This window comes from Geotrypetes seraphini, chromosome 9, assembly GCF_902459505.1.
Source record: "Geotrypetes seraphini chromosome 9, aGeoSer1.1, whole genome shotgun sequence".
In the NCBI taxonomy this organism is placed as follows: Eukaryota; Metazoa; Chordata; class Amphibia; order Gymnophiona; family Dermophiidae; genus Geotrypetes; species Geotrypetes seraphini.
This window is the reverse complement of record NC_047092.1, coordinates 181,139,291-181,159,604: the sequence shown is the minus strand read 5'-3', so window position 1 is coordinate 181,159,604 and position 20,314 is coordinate 181,139,291. Positions and strand designations below refer to the sequence as shown.

The 20,314-nt window shown below is 39.8% G+C and overlaps 2 protein-coding genes and 1 long non-coding RNA gene across 5 annotated transcripts in view; 1 reads left to right on the top strand and 2 right to left on the bottom strand.

Annotated features, from left to right (window-relative positions):
• Positions 1 to 3,342, bottom strand: part of LOC117366926 (probable cation-transporting ATPase 13A4) — a 93,174-nt gene extending 89,832 nt beyond the window's left edge. For both annotated transcript variants that reach the window (XM_033958968.1, XM_033958971.1), the window contains exon 1: positions 3,215 to 3,342. In XM_033958968.1, coding sequence (XP_033814859.1) covers positions 3,215 to 3,277 — 63 coding nt within the window. In that variant the 5' untranslated portion in view covers positions 3,278 to 3,342. The remainder of the gene's footprint in view (positions 1 to 3,214) is intronic.
• Positions 1 to 20,314, top strand: part of LOC117366931 — a 166,202-nt gene that overhangs the window by 95,003 nt on the left and 50,885 nt on the right. Inside the window, exon 3 of one of the 2 annotated variants that reach the window (XR_004540663.1) lies at positions 7,324 to 7,442. The exons of the other annotated variant lie outside the window; for it this stretch is intronic. This is a non-coding gene — a long non-coding RNA (uncharacterized LOC117366931). Of the gene's footprint in view, positions 1 to 7,323; positions 7,443 to 20,314 lie in introns of those variants that run through there. 2 annotated transcript variants of the gene reach the window in all.
• The window catches only part of LOC117366930 (probable cation-transporting ATPase 13A4), a 98,349-nt gene continuing 87,995 nt past the window's right edge, over positions 9,961 to 20,314 (bottom strand). Inside the window, exon 31 of the mRNA XM_033958988.1 lies at positions 9,961 to 10,277. Within this exon, the coding sequence (XP_033814879.1) occupies positions 10,002 to 10,277 (276 nt within the window). The 3' untranslated portion in view covers positions 9,961 to 10,001. The remainder of the gene's footprint in view (positions 10,278 to 20,314) is intronic.

The following is a 20,314-nucleotide window of genomic DNA, read 5'->3' as shown; positions in this document are numbered from 1 at the left end:
CTTCACCAATCAGGAGCTGCGTGTCAAAGCAGCTCCTGATTGGTGAAGCCCGACTTTAGTACAGGAAGAGGCGGTCGGAGCAGACCGCGAGTGATTTTCTTCACCTGCCGGCGCTACAGCTGCCCTCTCCTGCCTCCCCAGGTGAAAAACCGTATTCGCGGTTTTTCGATATTCGCGGGGGTTCCTGGAACGGAACCCCCGCGAATATCGGGGGAGTACTGTATACAAGCCCAGTGTATTATAATCACATTCAGAAGAGTTTGTCATATAATTGGGTCTTTAGCATTTTTCTAAAGGAAAGATAAGGAGTTGGAGTTTGTTTTCAGGACAGAAAAGGGTTTATCCCACGATCCAGCTTGAAAAGATAAAATTCAATGGAAAAAAATCTTTTGAATGTGCAACCTTTCACAGTAGGAAATGTAAATAATCTAAAATGCTGAGAAAAACGTTCTCTGTCAGTAAATTTAAAGCGATCAATAATATAATCAGGTATAAGGGCCAAACAATGTAACAGGTGCAACCTAACATGAATATTTTGGCCTCATCTGGGAGCCAATGTAGGTTGACCACAAGGGAAGTGCAGATCAAATCCTTCTGATCTTGAACGAGTTATTTAACTCAGGGTCAACCTAATGTAATCTAGAGCAGTGTTTTTCAACCTTTTTACACCTATGGACCAGCAGAAATAAAAGAATTATTCTGTGGACCGGCATCGGTCCGTGGACCAGCAGTTGAAGAACACTGGGCTAAGTCGTGGGCCAGACCCCGCCAATCTCCACCCAGACCCCGCCCCCATAATAGTACTAATTGTACCTTGCATGTCCCATGCCTCATCTGGAAGCCTTCCCTCTGACGTTGCATCATCAGAGAGAAGGCTTCCGGTTCAGGCGCAGGATGCCCTTAGGAGCCACTGCCCGTGGCTTTGTGCACCGAATCAGTTAGGAAGAGGGAGCTGGCTCGAAGATAACGCTGCATCCATCGCACCGTGGACCGGCGGTTGAAGAACACTGTTTTGGGCCTGATGCACGTGCTGGCCCTGTGGACCGGCAGGAAATTTCTGTGGACCGGCACTGGTCCATGGACCAGTGGTTGAAGAACACTGATCTAGAGCACTCACAACTCACTTAATTCCCCAAATCGGTCCAAAGAGGCTTACGCTGATGTGTAGTAAATATATCGGATATTGCAGATAAATGAATGAATGCATAATAATATATATGGCTACCTAAGTTTAGCCCAAGTGTTTCTGGAATAACAGATACCAACAAGATTTCTGTTTAATAGATAAAGGTAGTAAAAGGGGAAAGAATCTTCTAGTGGATGCTTTTAGATCAGGAGTTTTCAACCCAGTTCTCAGGACAAAGCTAATCAGGTTTTCAGGATATTCGCAATGAATATGCACGAGATAAACTTGCATGCAACAGTCTCCATTCTATGCAAGCCTCATGCATATTCCTGGTGGGCATCCTGAAAACCTGAGTGGCTAGTGTGTCCCTAGGACTGGGTTCAGAACCCCACCCACACCTTAAATGAAGGGATGTGTTTTAGATCAGTGGTTCCCAACCCTGTCCTGGACGACCCCCAAGCCAGTCGGGTTTTCAAGATAGCCCTAATGAATATGCATGAGAGAGATCTGTATATAATGGAGGTGCCAGGCATGCAAATCTGCTCCATGCATATTCATTAGGGCTGTCCTGAAAACCTGACTGGCCTGGTGGACCTCCAGGACAGGGTTGGGAACCACTGGTTTAGATCAGTATTTCTCAAATCGGTCCTGGAGAACTCCCTTGCCAATCAGGCTTTTAGGATATCCCCAACGAATATGCATGAAAGAAATTTGTTTTGAATGGAGGAAGTGTATGCAAATCAAGTATATGCAATTTCATTGGGGATATTCTGAAAATCTAACTGGCAAGGGAGTTCTCCAGGACCGAGTTGAGAAACGCTGCTGTAGATGACGAACTCTTGAGAAACTGTTACAGTAGACTCTCGGTTAACCAGCACCCCTGGGGATTTAAAGATGCCGGATACATGTAGTTTCTGGTTCCTTGAGAGTTGCTATTAAAACTAGGCCTAACTAATTACTATACCCCACACTATGCCATAAACTGTTCCAGACAAATTACCAGACATGTGGTAGGCAAAGCATGGGTGTACTCAGGTGTGGCGTGCCAGGTTTACAATTAAATTTCTGCCATTTCATTTTTATTTACAGTATTTGTTTGATTTTTTTTTTTTTTTTGCTGTTTGCTTGAGTTCCAGTCTACTGTACCACTCCTACTATTTCTTATTTCTGTAATGCTACCAGATGCAAGCAGTGCTGTACATTAAACACGCAAGAGACAGTCCCTGCTCCAAAGAGCTTACATTCTAATTATGAGCTTGGATTGGAAGCCAGAGATGTTTTGTGAACAAAGGAGTATGCAATCCAGTCAAAGTTAGTTTGCCTAAAAATCAACCTGGCCACTGTTCTGGAAAAGTTAGAGCTTTCTCCAGAGCTTAATTGACAGTTCAACCTGACTAGCAGTGCAATAATCCAATTAAGACAGTAAAAATAAGTACAAATAGGTCTAAGCTGCTTAAACTTAAAAAAAAAATACCTTTTTTGTATAAGGTGTTTACCTTAGATTCAGATATCAATGAAGTGATATCTGTCCTTGTTAAGAAAACACACTATGTTGACTAAACCATACAGTTTCCAACGTTAACATACATATTAAAAAGAGCTCACTTGTTTATCTTATTTTTAAAATTATTTCTCTAATTCTGTTAATTCTTGATCAGCAGCTGTTGTAATCAATACAAAGGTATCATCCACATAAGAATAAAGACACATGCTCTTAACTTTAAAAAAAAAAAAACACAGTACCAACAGAAAGCATAAAAATATTCAACCAAACCCGGTAATATCAGGGGACCCTGAGGCACCCTGGAAGATGGTTGCCACTCCTGAGAAGACATACCGTTCATCCTTACCACATATTTTCTCTGAATAAGAGATTTCTGAAACCAGTACAAAGCCCGTTTGTTTAATAGAAGGCAGCCAAAAGGTCGAGTTGCGAAGAAATGCCAGTTTACTATTAATTCTCCTGATGTCAGAAAGAAATTTAGATGGTAATCCCTCTGGAGGCAGGGAAGTACCTGGTGTAACTTGCCTCGAGCTGCAACAGAAAAAGGCATGGACCAAATTAAAATCAAGTGAGCAATCCCTTACCATCTCATTCTCTTCTCCTCGGTTGAGTAATGCATGATAGCCATTCTTGTTGCTTTCCCCCATAAATTACGTTGGGTTTGGTGGCAGCGTTCTCTCGAAGCTGAAGAGATTTCGTAATTGAGAATGGCAGATTTGACTCCTTTTAACGGTATATGTGGCAATCAATCATAATTACTACCCTCCTGTCACTAAGAACACGCCCTCTGAATTTGACTAATAAGAGTTTCCAAAAACATTAACTCCCCATGTGCTAGAAAGTCTGTTTCCCTACCATAATGAGGGTCATTTGCTACCAACAAGAGAAAAATCCAACAGGAAGTGCAGCAAAACCAAGCGAAAAGCAAAAACCAAAGACAACTGCAGACCATGTACAAGATGCAGGCACTGTTGATTTCAAACTCTAATGGTAGATACAACCTTATTACCAACCGAGGGACCCGACACGGTCCGTGTTTCGGACAACAAACCTTCCTCAGGGGTCCGTGGTAGATAAGGTTTTGCAACCAACAGCATTAAAGGGAAAAACAAGTGCCCGAACGAGTGTAGTGCTGGATTGTAAAAAGCATTGCAAACCTTATCTACCACGGACCCCTGAGGAAGATTGTTGTTGTCCGAAACACGGACCGTGTCGGGTCCCTCGGTTGGTAATAAGGTTGTATATACCATTAGAGTTTGAAATAAACAGTGCCTGCATCTTGTACATAGACTAGCAGAACACCACCATTAACGCCTATTTGCCACGAGGTCCGTTGAACTGCGTGCTCTGTTAGGCAGGGTGACTTGGTGAAGGGGATATTTTCCAAGATGCCCACACTGGGTTTGTGCTAGTTTTCACAAGGCATGCAGCCGTGCACTTTCCTTTGAAAATTGCCTTGGAGATGTGGAGTAGGAGGGGTGGAATTCTAGAAATGACACCGCCATCTAAAATTAAACTTAAACTTGGCCATGGCTGAGCTCCTTGTTTTTCCTCCTAAACGCAGCTCTCCTCTTCCCCCTTTCTCTCTTTCTGTGGACTATGCCCTCATCCTCCCCGTCTCGTCTGCTCGCAACCTCAGGGCAATCTTTGACTCATCTCTCTCCTTCTCGTCACAAATGCAACAGACCGCCAAAACATGTTGTTTCATTCTCTACAGCCTCGCTAAAATCCAACCCTTCCTCTCTGAGTGCACTTCTAAGATACTTATCCATACTGTCATCACCTCTCATTTAGACTACTGCAACCTGGTTTCCTACTAGTCTTCCACTAAACAATCGGTTTCCACTTCAGTCCATTCAGAACTCTGTTGCAGGCCTCATATTCCATCAGTGTCGTTATGCCCACATTACCCCTCTCCTCAAATCACTTCGTTGGCTCCCTATCCATTTCTGCATACAGTTCAAATCCCTCTTAATGACCTACAAGCATATTCACTCTGCAGCTCCTCAGTATCCCTTCTCTCTCATAGCTCCCTGGGAACTCTGCTTATCAGGTAAGTCTCTCTTATCGGTACCTTTCTCCTCTACGGCCAGCTCCAGACTCCGTCCCTTCTATCTGGCTATGTTGTATGCCTGGAACAAACTGCCCGAGTCAATACATCAAGCTCCATCTCTGGCAGTATTCAAACCCAGGCTCAAAGCCCACTTCTTTGAAGCTGCTTTAATTCCTGACTTCGACCCATCTGTCTTATCATTCCCTCTGTAATTCCCCACCTGAACACTGTGCATAGATGTACCTTTATGTCCAGTTTGCCTCTAATAACTAGATTGCAAGCTCTTTCAAGCAAGGACTGTCTCTTCCATGTTTGGGCGCACGGTGCTGCGTAAATGATAAGTAGTAGTAGTAGTAGAAACATAGAAACATGATGGCAGATAAAGGCCAAATGGCCCATCCGCAGCATCCAATATCTCCCCCTCTCCCTATTGGCTAAGGCTCTTAACATTTGCAATTCCTCTTCCTATAGGCTAAGGCTCTTTACCCCTGCATTGTGAGGTCATAGAGCTTTATGGTTATAGAAACATAGAAACATGATGGCAGATAAAGACCAAATGGCCCATCCACAGTAACCATCATTTCTTCTCTTTAAGGGATCCCATGTGCCTATCCGAGGCTAGTAGTAGTAAGTGGTGCTCAGAAATGGCCACCAGAAAAGATAGGTGCTAAGCAAATGCCTTTTATAGAATAACTAGTCTTTAAGCCTGTTACATTAACATGCTAGAATAGATGTGTGTGTCTGTATTTCTTTCTCTCTTTCTCCTTGGCCGCTTTCTGTCTTTCTTTCTTTCTTTCTGTCTCTCTCTTTCCTCAACTGTCCACCACCACCCCTTCCCTGCTCCCCCTGTCCAGCAGTAGCCCTTCTCCCTTCCTTTTACCTCCCCTCCTGTCCAGAAGAACCCCTACACGGCTTCCCCTGTCCAGCAGCACCTCTTCCCTACTCCCCCTGTCCAGCAGTAGGCTTTCTCCCTAACTTTGACCTCCCCCTTATCCAGAAGCACCTCTTCCCTGCTCCCCCTGTCCAGCAGCAGCCCTTCTCCCTTTGTTTTACCTCCCCCCTGTACAGCAGTAGGCCTTCTCCCTTTGTTTTACCTCCCCCCTGTCCAGCAGCACCTCTTCCCTGCTCCCCCTGTCCAGCAGTAGACCTTATCCCTAACTTTGACCTCCCCCTTATCCATCAGCACCTCATCCCTGCTCCCCCTGTCCAGCAGTAGGCCTTCTCCCTTCCTTGTACCTCCCCCGTGTCCAGCAGCACCCCTTCCAGCAGGGAATTTTTACCAGCCAGCATGGTACACCTCACAGCAGCCGCACAATACCCTCCAGCCATTCCTCTAGGCGCCAGCTATCAGGAGTGAAACCGCCACCACCGCTCAAATTCCTGCATGTGCCGACAGCCATCGCAAGCTAGCGCATGCTCCTCAAGCCACCGTGAGCCGCAAATAGAATACGGCCACAGAAGGACACAGCACGCTGTCAGGGATCACAGTCTCATAAGTGCACATGCCCACTTAGGATTTTATTGTAGAGGATGCTTAGTGTCAGTTCCTGTGTCTGACTTTGGGTGTCGGACTTATATCCAGTGGCGTAGTAAGGAGGGGTGGGGGAAGACCGGCCCATGTGCCATCTTCGATAAGGCCCTGGCGCCTCTCCTCCTCTCTGTTCCCCTTCCCCCCACATGCCTCTTTAAATGTACACCGGCGTGAGCAGCATCTTCCACTTGCTGCTCGTGTTGGCGTCATCTCCATTCTGACATCACTTCCTGGTTGCGGGACCAGGATGTGAAATCAGAAGGGAGCCGACGCCAGTGCAAGCAGCGGGTGGAAGATGCTGCTCATGTTGGCAAACGTTTTTGAGAGGTACATGGGGGGGGCGGAGGTGCTCAAGTGGCGGGGAAGAGGGGGGGAACACATAGCACGGCGATGCTGAGTGCTACCACCCCAGGTGCCAACCTCCCTCCTTATGCTTCTGCTACTTTTGGATGGCATGCGATGGGATTTAGGCGCCCAGAATTACAGAATAGCACACGGTCAGATGCACATGTAAAAACTAATTGGTGCCAATTAGCTTCAATAATTGGCTGTTAGCACGCAATTAATGATGGTTAACAGTTCAATAGCCAATTAATTTGTATGAATGTCTCAGAAGTGTGCCCAAATCTGAACGCCATGCAGTGGCGTAGTAAGAGGGGGGCAGATTGTCTCAGGTGGGGGCGCTGGCATCTCTCCTCTTTGTCCCCATACCTCTTTAACACTTCACCATCGCTGCCCGCAAATTCCTAAGGCAAACATGGTAGAAAGCCAAGGATATGATGAAAGCTAATCTTGAGAAACTGATATTGGTGTTTTTGTATCACTCATCCCCTCCCACTTACTTCCTCCATTTGCTGAGCCTGATCCAAGAAAGTTTGCTCCTAGTATAAGCTGTGAGAAGCCACATCTCACTCCTTCTAAGCCAAACATAATTAATTTAACTCATTTAATGGGTTTTTAGAATACTGAACAATTTAATGAATCACATAAAAACAGGAACAATGACAGAAAAAAAATGGAGCAAACAAAACAAAAATGCAAACTAGTCTGGACTGGTACATTTTGTTCAGGAAATGTCACTTTGTAATTTTTATTATTTCTTTTTTAAGAACTGCCACGATGAAACTATCTGGCAGAGAGGAAAGAAAAGGCTTACCTGGCTAAAGCTTGGAGGAAGATATCCCAGGGAACAAATCCAGGTATTGCGCAAGACCCAGTTAAGGCTGACGACACGAAGTTAAAAGTTTTGCACTTTCAATCTAAATTTCAAAGAATTCTATTTCTGCACTTTTTAAAAATGTTGCTAGATTGACTGGTAAGGTTTGCCTCTTGGCGAATGATGCCAAAATCTGCAATAGGGTAGATACCCCTCATGGTGCAGATAATATGAGGAAGGACCTAGAGAAGCTAGACGAATAGCCAGAAATCTGGTAGCCAAGATTTAATACTAACAAATACAAGGTCATTCATTTGGGTTGCAAAAACCCAAGGGAACGGTACAGTTTAGGGGGTGAAGAACTTATGTGCACGATGGAAGAACGGGAGTTGGGTAGGATTGTATGTGATGATCTTAAGGTGGCCGAACAGGTTGAAAATGTGAGGGCAAAAGCTAGAAGGATGCTAGGGTGCCAGTAGGAAAAAGGAAGTATTGATGCCCCTTTATAAGACTTTGGTGAGACCTCATTTAGAATATTGTATACAATTCTGGAGATCACACTGCAGTTAGATTTCTTCATCGTCGTTCCAAATTCGACCACATTATACCACTCTTAAAAGATGAGCATATTCTTCCCATCTCATATCACATCCTCTTCAAGTACAATATCAATCTCATCAAATATCATTGAGTGGTCTTCCTTCCTTCTTATTTAGCCTCTTGGTTCAATAATCTCCGCAAACAATTCTTCGATCATCCCAACAACTGTTATTAGTTGTTCCCTCATTTTCACAATCATTCCTCGACGTTCACAGGAACTCTTCATTCTCTCCAGTCTCTGAAATTCTTTACCCTACTATCTTCGTGCTGAAAGTTCATTTTCGGCACTTAAGACACAACTAAAGGCATATTATTTCTCTCTGGCATTCTGCTCATAACTCTCCAGATTCTTCGACCTCGCTATCTCTACTCTGACAGCTCACTCTTAAGACTTAAGATATAATTTCAGGCAAACTACTACTTTTCTCCATCATTCTGAATATAACTCAGTTGGCGCAGGCAGCAATCGAAAATGGTTACTTATATGTTCTTATACTTTCCCTTTCTCACCGCTCAATTGTAATTTGCCATTCTTCCCTTTCCTAATGTTTCAAGACGTATTTGTCCACTTGGTATATTGCTTACTTGTTTGCATTCATCCCCACCCCCCACCCCTTTTTTAATTGTAAACCTCTGAGATTTTAACCTCAGTTTTATATTTGCGGTATAGCAAATAAATTGAACTCGAACTATATAAACAGAAAGACTACTAAAATGGTGCATGGTCATCGACATAAGGTGTATGGGGACACACAAAGAAAAGGCAGTAGAGTGGAGATATGAGAGAGACATTTACATAAATACTTATGTGACATAAATACACAGGAGGCAAATCTCTTTCAGTTTAAAGGAATCCCTAGAATGAGAGGGCCTAAGATAAAGAGGATAGACTCAGAAGTAACCTCAGAAAATACTTTTTCACGGAAAGGGTGATGAATGTCTGGAATAGCCTCTCAATGGAGGTGGTGGAGATAAAAAGTGTATCTGAATTCAAGAAATCTTGGGACAACTATGCTGGATCTCTAAGAGAGAAGGGGATAGTAGATGGCATATGGTCTTTATCTGTCTTCATTTTGCAGTTTCTATGTTTCCAAGAGTATGGTGGTTTTATTTGTATAAGTATTTGATCCCTGTTTCCATGAGGAACAGGAGCTGTTTGGGGGTAAGCCTCAGGAGGGCATCTTCAGAGGATTTGTCCCTTGTTATATAGTCAAGAGGCAAGACTTGAAAGAAGGTAGGGCTGTTGGTTGGCGAGGTAGGGCTGTTGGTTGGTTGGTTTATAAATCCATGAGGGGGCTCAAGGGCCCAATAGGCCACCAATTATTTATGCCTTTGTAGAGAAGGTGGGTCCGTGTAAGGAACAGAGCAACTCCTTTAATATTTTACTATACTGCATGCTGTGAGGACAATTTTGGACACTTGAGACTAGAGTCAATAAATTGGGCCTAAAAATTCAGCACTGAAAAAAATAGCACCGAGCAGTATGCCATAGGATCCGTTTCTAGAACAGCACTTAGTTCTGGAACCCCGCCTACCTTCAGCCATGACCATTTATACCCACTTAAATGCAGTGGAAATCTTCACACCTAGATTAGATGCGGATCTCCCCTTATTCTATAACCACATGCGTAAATTCCAGGGATGCCCCCAATCCGCCCATGATCCTCCCAGGGCCAAGCCCACTTTTTAGAACCACGTGTAAAATTTTCACGCAGCAAAAGAAAGGAAAGTGCCTCTGTAGACCCAATTGCAGCGCCCTTTTTGGACACCCTTGTGGATGGCTACTTGTTTTAACGACAGTTTAATTGGTTTTAAATGACACCGTCAATTATCACGCCAATTAAAGCCAATTAAGTTAGACGGTGGTAGGGCGGCTACTAAAACCTAACATACAGCGCAGTTTATAGATTATGGCCCTCAGTGTCTACAATAACTCATAACAAAATGGAAAACCTTAAAATTTTAAAATTTAATCAACAAATACCATATTACCTCTTAAATATGCAAATAGCGGGATAAAAGATTTGCTTGCTACAAGTAAGTGACACAGTCCATTTTATTTTGGTCCAAAGTTTGGTCATCCTTGTTCCAGTTATCCTCGGTGCCATCATACGCTGGGTTGTAATAGCCATCTTTGTTACCATCTGGTTCACCTCTGGCTGAAAAACTATAGATGGTTTTGTTTAGTGGGGGCCATTCTGGGTCCTTATCCAAGGCATTTCGTAACTTTTTATATTGGCTGTTTTCAGTGCACCGAAAAATTCTTTTTAACAGCATCCATAGTGTCCGGTTTTCGACAATGATTTCCTATGAAAATAGATACATAGTAATGGTTAAGGCTTTCAAAAAAGGTTATCCTTTTAGAAGAACATAATAATCTTCTTCCCCCTTATAATCCTTCTAAGACTCTAAGATTGACAGCCAATAACCTTCTTTCTATTCCGTCACTGAAGTCTATAAATACAATGAGGTCTACTATCTTCTCTCCCAAATTACTTACGCGAAGAAACCAATTCTTAATCATTTTAAGACGAAGCTAAAGACAGGTCTAACTCTCCTTTTAAGGGCAATTGAGTTCAACATTATTTACAGCAGCCCCTCCTATTAGTTTTTCCTTAATTGTTCTCTTTTACTTTGACTATTGTAGTTCTTGCCTTTTTATCTTTTGTTCCTGTTTGTCTTTGTTTTTAAAAGTCTTCGAAAGTTATTGTTACTGTTTGATGATGCAATGTCAGCTTAAACTTGTATTGATGCTGTATTTGCTGTATTTGATGATGTTTGCATCAATAAAAATTGTTTGAATCTAAAGTATGTTTTATGTTTTTATGAATTTGTACACTGCCTAGAAGGTTGATTGGGCGGTATAAGAAATTTTAAATAACCTTGAAGCTTAGAGTCAATATTCAGCCACCCAAGGTCTACTTGAAAATTGATAATTTTATAATCATTATTGAGTTTTATATTTTTTATTTTTCTTTTTTTTTATTTATTTTTTTTTTTTAACACAGCCATTATTACCCACCTTTTGTTTTTCCCTTTTATGTTTTTTCTTCTCTTCTATCAAAAACTGTAACTACTCCCCTACTTAACCACACATGTCATGTATGTTTTACCCACACATTATTTTAAATTAGGTTTACAATCAGTTTGTAAAGTATGTTATATTTTATCTACCAACAAATTTGTTTTTTTGTCACTATTAATATTGTACTTGTTTCACTTATTAATACTTGTTATTTCATTGTACATCGCCTAGCAATTTATATAGGCGATTCATCAAGAATAAATAAACTTGAAACTTGAAAATATCACAAAAGCATGCGGGAGAGTGATTTAACTGTAACCAAATAAGGTCAGTATTCAGCATTATTCAGATAATGTCTGGCCAAAAAAAGTCCTAAAGATAACTAGATAAAGACATCTGGTTAACTTTAATAAGAGTATTTTCAATTCCAATGGCTTAGGGGGGCGCTGTTGAGCCAGGAAGCAAGATGGCCGCATAATCTCCTTTCTCCTCGATAGTGTGCTAGATTATCGAATCGGAGCAAACCTTTCCTGATATTTTTTCTTGCTGAAATTAGCTTATATCGATATATGAGATGTCCGCCACGAAATCTACAAAACCTGAGACTTCTCCAAGTCAATCTTCAGGATCTAAAAGATCTAAACATGATCCTCCCTCACCGGAAAAACCGTCCACTAGTAAGTCCTTGCAAGCTTCATCTGATGCAGTTTTAGACGAGCTCAGGGCTTTGAAAGATCTTATTACAAAACAATATGATATCACCTGTGAAATGAAATCTGAAATAAACTCGCTCACTGCTTCTTTCGCTGCCTGCGCGGCACGTGTCGACTCTCTTGAGAACAGGGCTGACATGGCGGCGCTCTCCTTCGCACAATTTGAAACGCAAGTACAACAGCGATTTAAACAACTAGATCAAGATATGGAAGATCTTTGTAATCGCAACCACCGTAATAACATAAGAATAATTGGATTACAGGAAAATTCTGAAGGGTCTGATCTAACTAAGTTCCTTACTGACACTCTGCCGAAACTGCTTAACATCACTGCAGACCTCCCGTTACAGTTTGAGCGGGCTCACAGAACGCCATCTTCTTTGAAGCCTGGATTTACAAGACCGAGGCCGATCGTGGCAAAATTGCTACGCTACCCTCAAGCTCTTCAGATTCTGAATGCTGCCAAGACACATAAAAATCTAACTTATGCTGATAAGAAATTCTTAATTGTTCCCGACCTTGCGAAAACCACGGCACGGAAGCGAAAATCCTTTCTGGACTTACGGGCAAGGCTGAAGTCCATGGGGGCACGCTATGGCCTGCAATATCCAGCCCGAATGATTGTGACAATCAACAACTCCACGAGACATTTTGAGTCACCAGAGCTCCTTCAATCTTTCTTGGACAGCCTGCAATCCCAAGGAATGTCATCTACCTGATCGTTTTAGCCGACCCAGCGCATCAATGCCTGCTTCTGTCTCTTTTCTGCTGGTCTGCAATGACCGAAATAATCCTTCTCCAATTTGTGATGAAACCTGTACTCTACACTTGTTTACTCGCCGGACACGGATAACTTCTACTCTATTCTAGGACTCATTATTGCTCAGCGTATAGTGAAGACTTTGCTTTTAATTTGACTTTACTGGTTAACTCTAAACGAGACTCTTTGGACAATCTTCTAAATTCAAGTTTTTATTTTTGCCTTTATGAATGCTCTTCCTATCACTCTTGTTTGTCTTTGATAATTGCTAACTCACTCCTCACTTTCCTGTCCTTATTAACCCAATTTTAATCCCTTCTGCTTGGCTACTGAATCTATACTGCTGACACTAGACTCTATTTCTATCTCCTGTACCGCTTTATCTCCTCCAAATAGCAATAAAGATCTAATTCTTCTTCTACAATCTTTTTCAGATAACCTGTCCTTTCGCTACTCTCTCTTTAACTACTGTGATCTATATTAGGCATTCTGCTGTTTCCCCTAATGTATACTGTGACTACTATATCTCCTGTGGTCATCATATTGTACAACCTTTCTATTTGGATTACTTCCTTTTGTCTTTCTTACGGTGACTTATCATCTCTAGGTTCTCATTTTTCTTCACTCTTTGTTACTACTATTCTTTATTATTATTGCTATTGCTATGTTTCTGGTTTCCAAGGATTTATTATGTAATATGACTTACTATATCTCATTACTTGCATATTTAAGAGTATAGGCATACTCAATCTGATTGATTGTCTCTTACACCCAAGGCATAGCATTATAGAAGAGACATAGGAGAATATTTAGAGAATATCCTGAAATCTGAAGATATAATGGGAATGAGGGGTGAAACAGAAATACGAAATTGAACAAAATAAAAAAAAAGGGAGGGAAGAATTGATCATATTGGGGAGAAAATATACAAAAAAAAAATAAGATGTATGAGATTGGGAGAGAATTAGTTGTTATGATGATTTATTTTTGTACTAATGAAAAATAGCCTTTCCTTTTAGTATCACAGAGTTTTTTTTTTTTTTTTATTTCCTTACTTTATCAACCTACCATTCAGTTGAAGCACAAACTGATCACCATATATCTCTATCTACATGTTGCCATTATAGTTATGCAAACTTTTCCGTATAGGCAGATTGACTTTAGGTATATGAAATAATGGTCATGCTGTTTTTGGGGTTTTTTTTCTTTATTTTGGACAATTCTGATTTTAGTTTTACTTATTACATACTCTGAATATACAGGAATCACTATTTCACTCTGTAGGAAAGTGTCTCTTTGATTGATTAGCTTCACTTGTAAATAAGGGGAAGTGGGGAGAGGGTATAGGATAGGAAATGAATATTATAATAATAACAAACTGATAACAAACTTATATACTCTAAACAAAAATATAAATGGATAAATGCAAAAACAAACAAATAAAATATACAAAAAATAAAAATAAAAAATCTATAAATTCTAATTCAAGTAATCATTCACCACTTACTATAGTTTCCTGGAATATAAATGGCTTAAACAATCCTATTAAAAGGAAGAAAGTTTTATTACATTTGAAGCGAAAGCAACCAGATATAATTATGTTGCAAGAAACACACCTTTCAACTACATCCATATTAACTAAATCCTGTCCTTGGATATCTATGGCCATTGACTCCCCCTCTTCTGGAAGACGAGGAGGGGTATCCATATTATTCTCCTCCTCACTACAACCCAAGATTGTTAGACAGAAAATAGACTCTAATGGAAGATGGGTAATAGCTCAAGTAGAGATACGTGATATCCAACTCTTATTGATCAATCTTTATGCACCTAATAGTGACTCTCCAGATTTTTTTCTAAATTTGCTTACAGAGATCCAATCTTTTGATCCCTTACCGATAATAATGGCTGGAGATTTTAATCTTCCTTTCGATCTACAGACTGATAAACAATCTTCTTCTAAACCAATTCAACAAAAGTCGCATATATCTTTTCATTCACTTATTACACAATTACATCTTACGGACTCGGCGTATTCAACACTCCTCGGCCAGAGAATATACTTATCACTCCATTCCCCATAATAGTTTCTCTCGTCTTGATTACATCTTTGTTTCTCAACAACTCTTGAATTCCTTGGTCAGCTCCTCAATATCTCCAATACTTATATCTGATCACGCTCTGGTCTCTAGTGTGCTGTTTTGGAATGACAATCCTATCCCTAAATCGCCTTTATGGAGAATGCAGCTTGCTCTATTAGAAGATGATCAGATTGTACAACGCATCAAACTGTTCATTGAAAATTACTTTCTGCAAAACCCAATTGTAGACACTAATCCTTTAACGACTTGGGAGGCCTTTAAGGCGTCCTTAAGAGGGGAATTTATATCTATTGCCTCATACAAACGTAAAATGGAACAATCTGCTTTAACAAATCTAGAGTCTCAAATATCTGATCTAGAGACTAAGTTCTCTCTATCTAAAGATCCTGTTCAATATAACACTCTTTGTCAACTTAAATATCAATATAACTCCATCTTTTCGAAGCAAGCTGGAATGCAAATCTTTCTGACTGAAGCTAAATATTATGCTGAAGGTAATAAAAGTGGCAAAATGCTAGCCTCTTACTTAAAACGGAAAAAAAGTAAATTGCAGATCCCGGCTATCCAAAATTGTAATCACATTAATATCACTTCTTATGATGGCATTCTTAAGGAATTCCAATCCTTTTATCATAATCTATACCAATCTGACTCGCCTTCTTTGCCGTCCTCACTTTCTTCCTTTCTCCAAGATTTAGATCGACCAACTTGGGCTCCATCAGACTCCTCTAATCTTGATAAGCCAATTGATATAGACGAATTACGTATTGCGCTGAAACAATTGCAACCTCATAAATCTCCTGGAGCGGATGGAATTCCTGTAGAATTTTACAAGATGTTCCAAAAAGATTTATTACCTCATCTCCATCATTTGTTTCAATACCTGACACCGACCAATGTCCACCATAGTCGTTTCTCAGAAGCAATCATAACAGTCATTCCAAAACCTAAAAAGGATTCTCTTCTGGTACAAAATTATAGACCTATCTCATTGCTGAATGTCGACTATAAACTATACGCTAAAATCCTGGCTAATAGACTTAAATTTTGTATTCACCAAGTTATACATCCTAATCAAGTTGGCTTCATGCCTGACCGGCTAATAGCTGATAACACTAGATTGTTTTTTCATTTATCACATCTGGCAAATTCTTTGCAATATCCTGTTATAGCCTTATCTCTAGATGCGGAGAAGGCTTTTGATAGGATCGAATGGAATTATCTCTTTAGTGTTTTGGAATGGTTTGGTACAAGTTCCTCCTTTACTCAAATGATTAAAGTATTATATACAGATCCTACAGCTCGAATTATTGTAAACAATACACTTTCAGACTCTTTTCGACTGCACAGAAGAACAAGGCAGGGATGCCCTCTGTCACCTTATCTATTTAATTTAGCACTTGAGCCTCTACTTATCCGCATTCGACAAACACCAAATATTTGTGGCATCATGTGTAATTCTATTGATATAAAACTCTCTGCTTATGCAGATGATGTCTTTCTTTACCTATCTAACCCTGAAAACTCTCTTAAAGAACTTCTCCAAATTATTGCTGACTATTCATCTTTTTCTGGAAACAAATTAAACCAAGACAAAACTGAATCTCTCCCTTTAAATCGTTATGCTAATTCATACATGGTCAAGCCATATAACCTCCAATGGACTCCAGGAAAACTGAAATATCTGGGTATTGAGCTCACCCCCTCTCTCTCAGATACTGTTGATATTAATATGCGCCATATACTTCACCTTGTTCATCACCTAGTTCAATCATGGCATCCTCTTCATATATCATGGTGGGAGCGTCTCAAAACTATTAAGATGATGCTTACACCCAAGGTGAACTATATTCTACTAATGATTCCGTTTCTCTTCCCCACCTCCTTCTACAAAAAACTTGATTCGCTTCTTTCTTCTTTTCTATGGAAGAATAAACAACCACGAATAGCCTTAAGTAAACTTAAGCTTACCAAAGAACAAGGGGGAGTTCTCTTTCCTGATTTTCTTACTTATCATAAATCTTTCGTCCTGCATCAGGGCTTATATTGGTTTGCAGAATCTCATGCCTACTCGCCAGTCTGGTTTGAACTAGAAAAACAACTAATGTTGCCTCTTCAACTGTCTGCATATTTAACTGCACCAATTGCTTCTATAAATGATCCTCTTTTAAAAATGACCTCTCAATGCTTACTTGAATTTGACTCCTACCTTGAACATTCCTGTCTTAAATCTCCATCTCTCTCCCTGTGGTTTAATACCAACATACTTATCAATAAGAAATCATTTCTCTGGAAAGAATGGATAGATAAGGGAATCTTCTCTCTACATGATATTCTAGATCCTAATTATAAAATGCTTCCATTTAAAACACTGCAAGAGAAGTATGGTCTTTCATCTTCTGCTCTTTTTAAATGGATTCAACTTCACCATTGTATATCTACATCACCTATTGTACAATTGCTTTCCAATCACTCACCAACACTGCATACGTTAGCTGTACAATATCTAACACTAGGACATGTAGCTTCTAAACTATATAAACAATCCATCATGTGGTATATGTCACCCCTTTCTACTCTTAGGGACATATGGGAAAGAGACTGTGATTCTCAAATTGATGATCAAGCTTGGGCACTGTTATGGTCTAAATCGCTGCGAGCAGTATCATCAGCTAGCGCTATACAATCCATGTATTTTCTATATCATAAAGCTGTTTGGACACCTCATAAATTACATGTTGCTGGCTTCTTACCATCTAGTACATGCTGGAATTGTCAAAAGGGCAAAGGTTCCATTATACACATGATGTTTGAATGTCCTTTGGTTTATTCTTTTTGGACTGAGGTATGGTCTGTTATGCAAAACATTTTCCACTTGAATTGTGAACTGTCTTTCTCAATAGTGATGTTCAAATCACAATCTCCTATGATAATTATAATTGAGCAGCATAGAAAGCTCTTTGACATCTTGATAATATTGGTGAAAAAATTGATCTTATCCAATTGGAAATCCTTGAATCTACTTAATATTCACCATTGGTGGAACTCAGTGTTGCAGCACCATAAGTTTGAATTAATGTTGTATAGAATGAGAGGTCAGTTCAAACAAATATCTACCACTTGGTCTCCTTTATCCTCATACTTACAAAATGCTCGCATCTAATACAGATTTACACTGTACTTTCTTATTCAGTACTGTAAATGCCATATGCCTTTTTGTTGTATATCATATGTTTTTCTTTTTCTTGTTCCTGTGTTTATTGAAAAACTAATAAACTATCATGGAAAAAAAAAAAAAATTCCAATGGCTTAATCTTCAACCAGCTATTGAAACACTTAGGCAGATACAAACGAAAGAGCAAGGTAGTGGCTTCAAACAAAGTAGCTGCTGTACCTCGCCTCCTACCCTTCCTTGGATCAAAGGAATCATCGGGCAAGGGCGGAATGGGATAAAACTGTCACTGAACTGGGAACCAGCTTAGTCCTTTGCTCAGCAACAGCCATACTTGCCCCCTCACCCACCCTCAACTCAGCAAGCTAATGTGAGTGGGCTTTAGGGTGACTGAATGATACCTAGTTGGGCATTTAAGACTAGATCGAGTAAATGATCTTTAGGGTGACTGAATGATGCCTAATTTGACATTTAAGACTAGATTGAGTAAACGATCTTTAGGGTGACTGAATGATACTTAGTTGGGCATTTAAGACTAGATTGAGTAAATGATCTTTAGGGTGACTGAATGATGCCTAGTTGGGCATTTAAGACTAGATCAAGTAAATGATCTTTAGGATGACTGAATGATACTTAGTTGGGCATTTAAGACAAGATTGAGTAAATGATCTTTAGGGTGACTGAATGATGCCTAGTTGGGCATTTAAGACTAGATCAAGTAAATGATCTTTAGGGTGACTGAATGATACCTAGTTGGGCATTTAAGACTAGATTGAGTAAACGATCTTTAGGGTGACTGAATGATACTTAGTTGGGCATTTAAGACTAGATTGAGTAAATGATCTTTAGTGTGACTGAATGATGCCTAATTGGGCATTTAAGACTAGATTGAGTAAATGATCTTTAGGGTGACTGAATGATGCCTAATTGGGCATTTAAGACTAGATCGAGTAAACGATCTTTAGTGTGACTGAATGATGCCTAATTGGGCATTTAAGACTAGATTGAGTAAATGATCTTTAGGGTGACTGAATGATGCCTAATTGGGCATTTAAGACTAGATCGAGTAAACGATCTTTAGGGTGACTGAATGATACTTAGTTGGGCATTTAAGACTAGATCGAGTAAATGATCTTTAGGGTGACTGAATGATGCCTAATTGGGCATTTAAGACTAGATTGAGTAAATGATCTTTAGGGTGACTGAATGATGCCTAATTGGGCATTTAAGACTAGATCAAGTAAATGATTTTTAGGGTGACTGAATGATGCCTAATTGGGCATTTAAGACTAGATTGAGTAAAGATCTTTAGGGTGACTGAATGATACTTAGTTGGGCATTTAAGACTAGATTGAGTAAATGATCTTTAGGGTGACTGAATGATACTTAGTTGGGCATTTAAGACTAGATTGAGTAAATGATCTTTAGGGTGACTGAATGATGCCTAGTTGGGCATTTAAGACTAGATTGAGTAAACGATCTTTAGGGTGACTGAATGATACTTAGTTGGGCATTTAAGACTAGATTGAGTAAATGATCTTTAAGGTGATTGAATGATGCCTAATTGGGCATTTAAGACTAGATTGAATAAATGATCTTTAGGGTGACTGAATGATACTTAGTTGGGCATTTAAGACTAGATTGAGTAAATGATCTTTAGGGTGACTGAATGATACCTAGTTGGGCATTTAAGACTAGATTGAGTAAATGATCTTTAGGGTGACTGAATGATGCCTAATTGGGCATTTAAGACTAGATCAAGTAAACGATCTTTAGGGTGACTGAATGATGCCTAATTGGGCATTTAAGACTAGATTAAGTAAACGATCTTTAGGGTGACTGAATGATACTTAGTTGGGCATTTAAGACTAGATCAAGTAAATGATCTTTAGGGTGACTGAATGATGCCTAATTGGGCATTTAAGACTAGATTGAGTAAATGATCTTTAGAGTGACTGAATGATGCCTAATTGGGCATTTAAGACTAGATCAAGTAAATGATCTTTAGGGTGACTGAATGATACTTAGTTGGGCATTTAAGACTAGATTGAGTAAATGATCTTTAGGGTGACTGAATGATGCCTAATTGGGCATTTAAGACTAGATTGAGTAAATGATCTTTAGGGTGACTGAATGATAGTTTCAAGTTTCAAGTTTATTAGGATTTTATATACCGCCTATCAAGGTTATCTAAGCGGTTTTTACAATCAGGTACTCAAGCATTTTCCCTATCTGTCCCGGTGGGCTCACAATCTATCTAACATACCTGGTTGGGCATTTAAGACTAGATTGAGTAAATGATCTTTAGGGTGACTGAATGATACTTAGTTGGGCATTTAAGACTAGATTGAGTAAATGATCTTTAGGGTGATTGAATGATACTTAGTTGGGCATTTAAGACTAGATTGAGTAAATGATCTTTAGTGTGACTGAATGATGCCTAATTGGGCATTTAAGACTAGATTGAGTAAATGATCTTTAGTGTGACTGAATGATGCCTAATTGGGCATTTAAGACTAGATTGAGTAAATGATCTTTAGGGTGACTGAATGATGCCTAATTGGGCATTTAA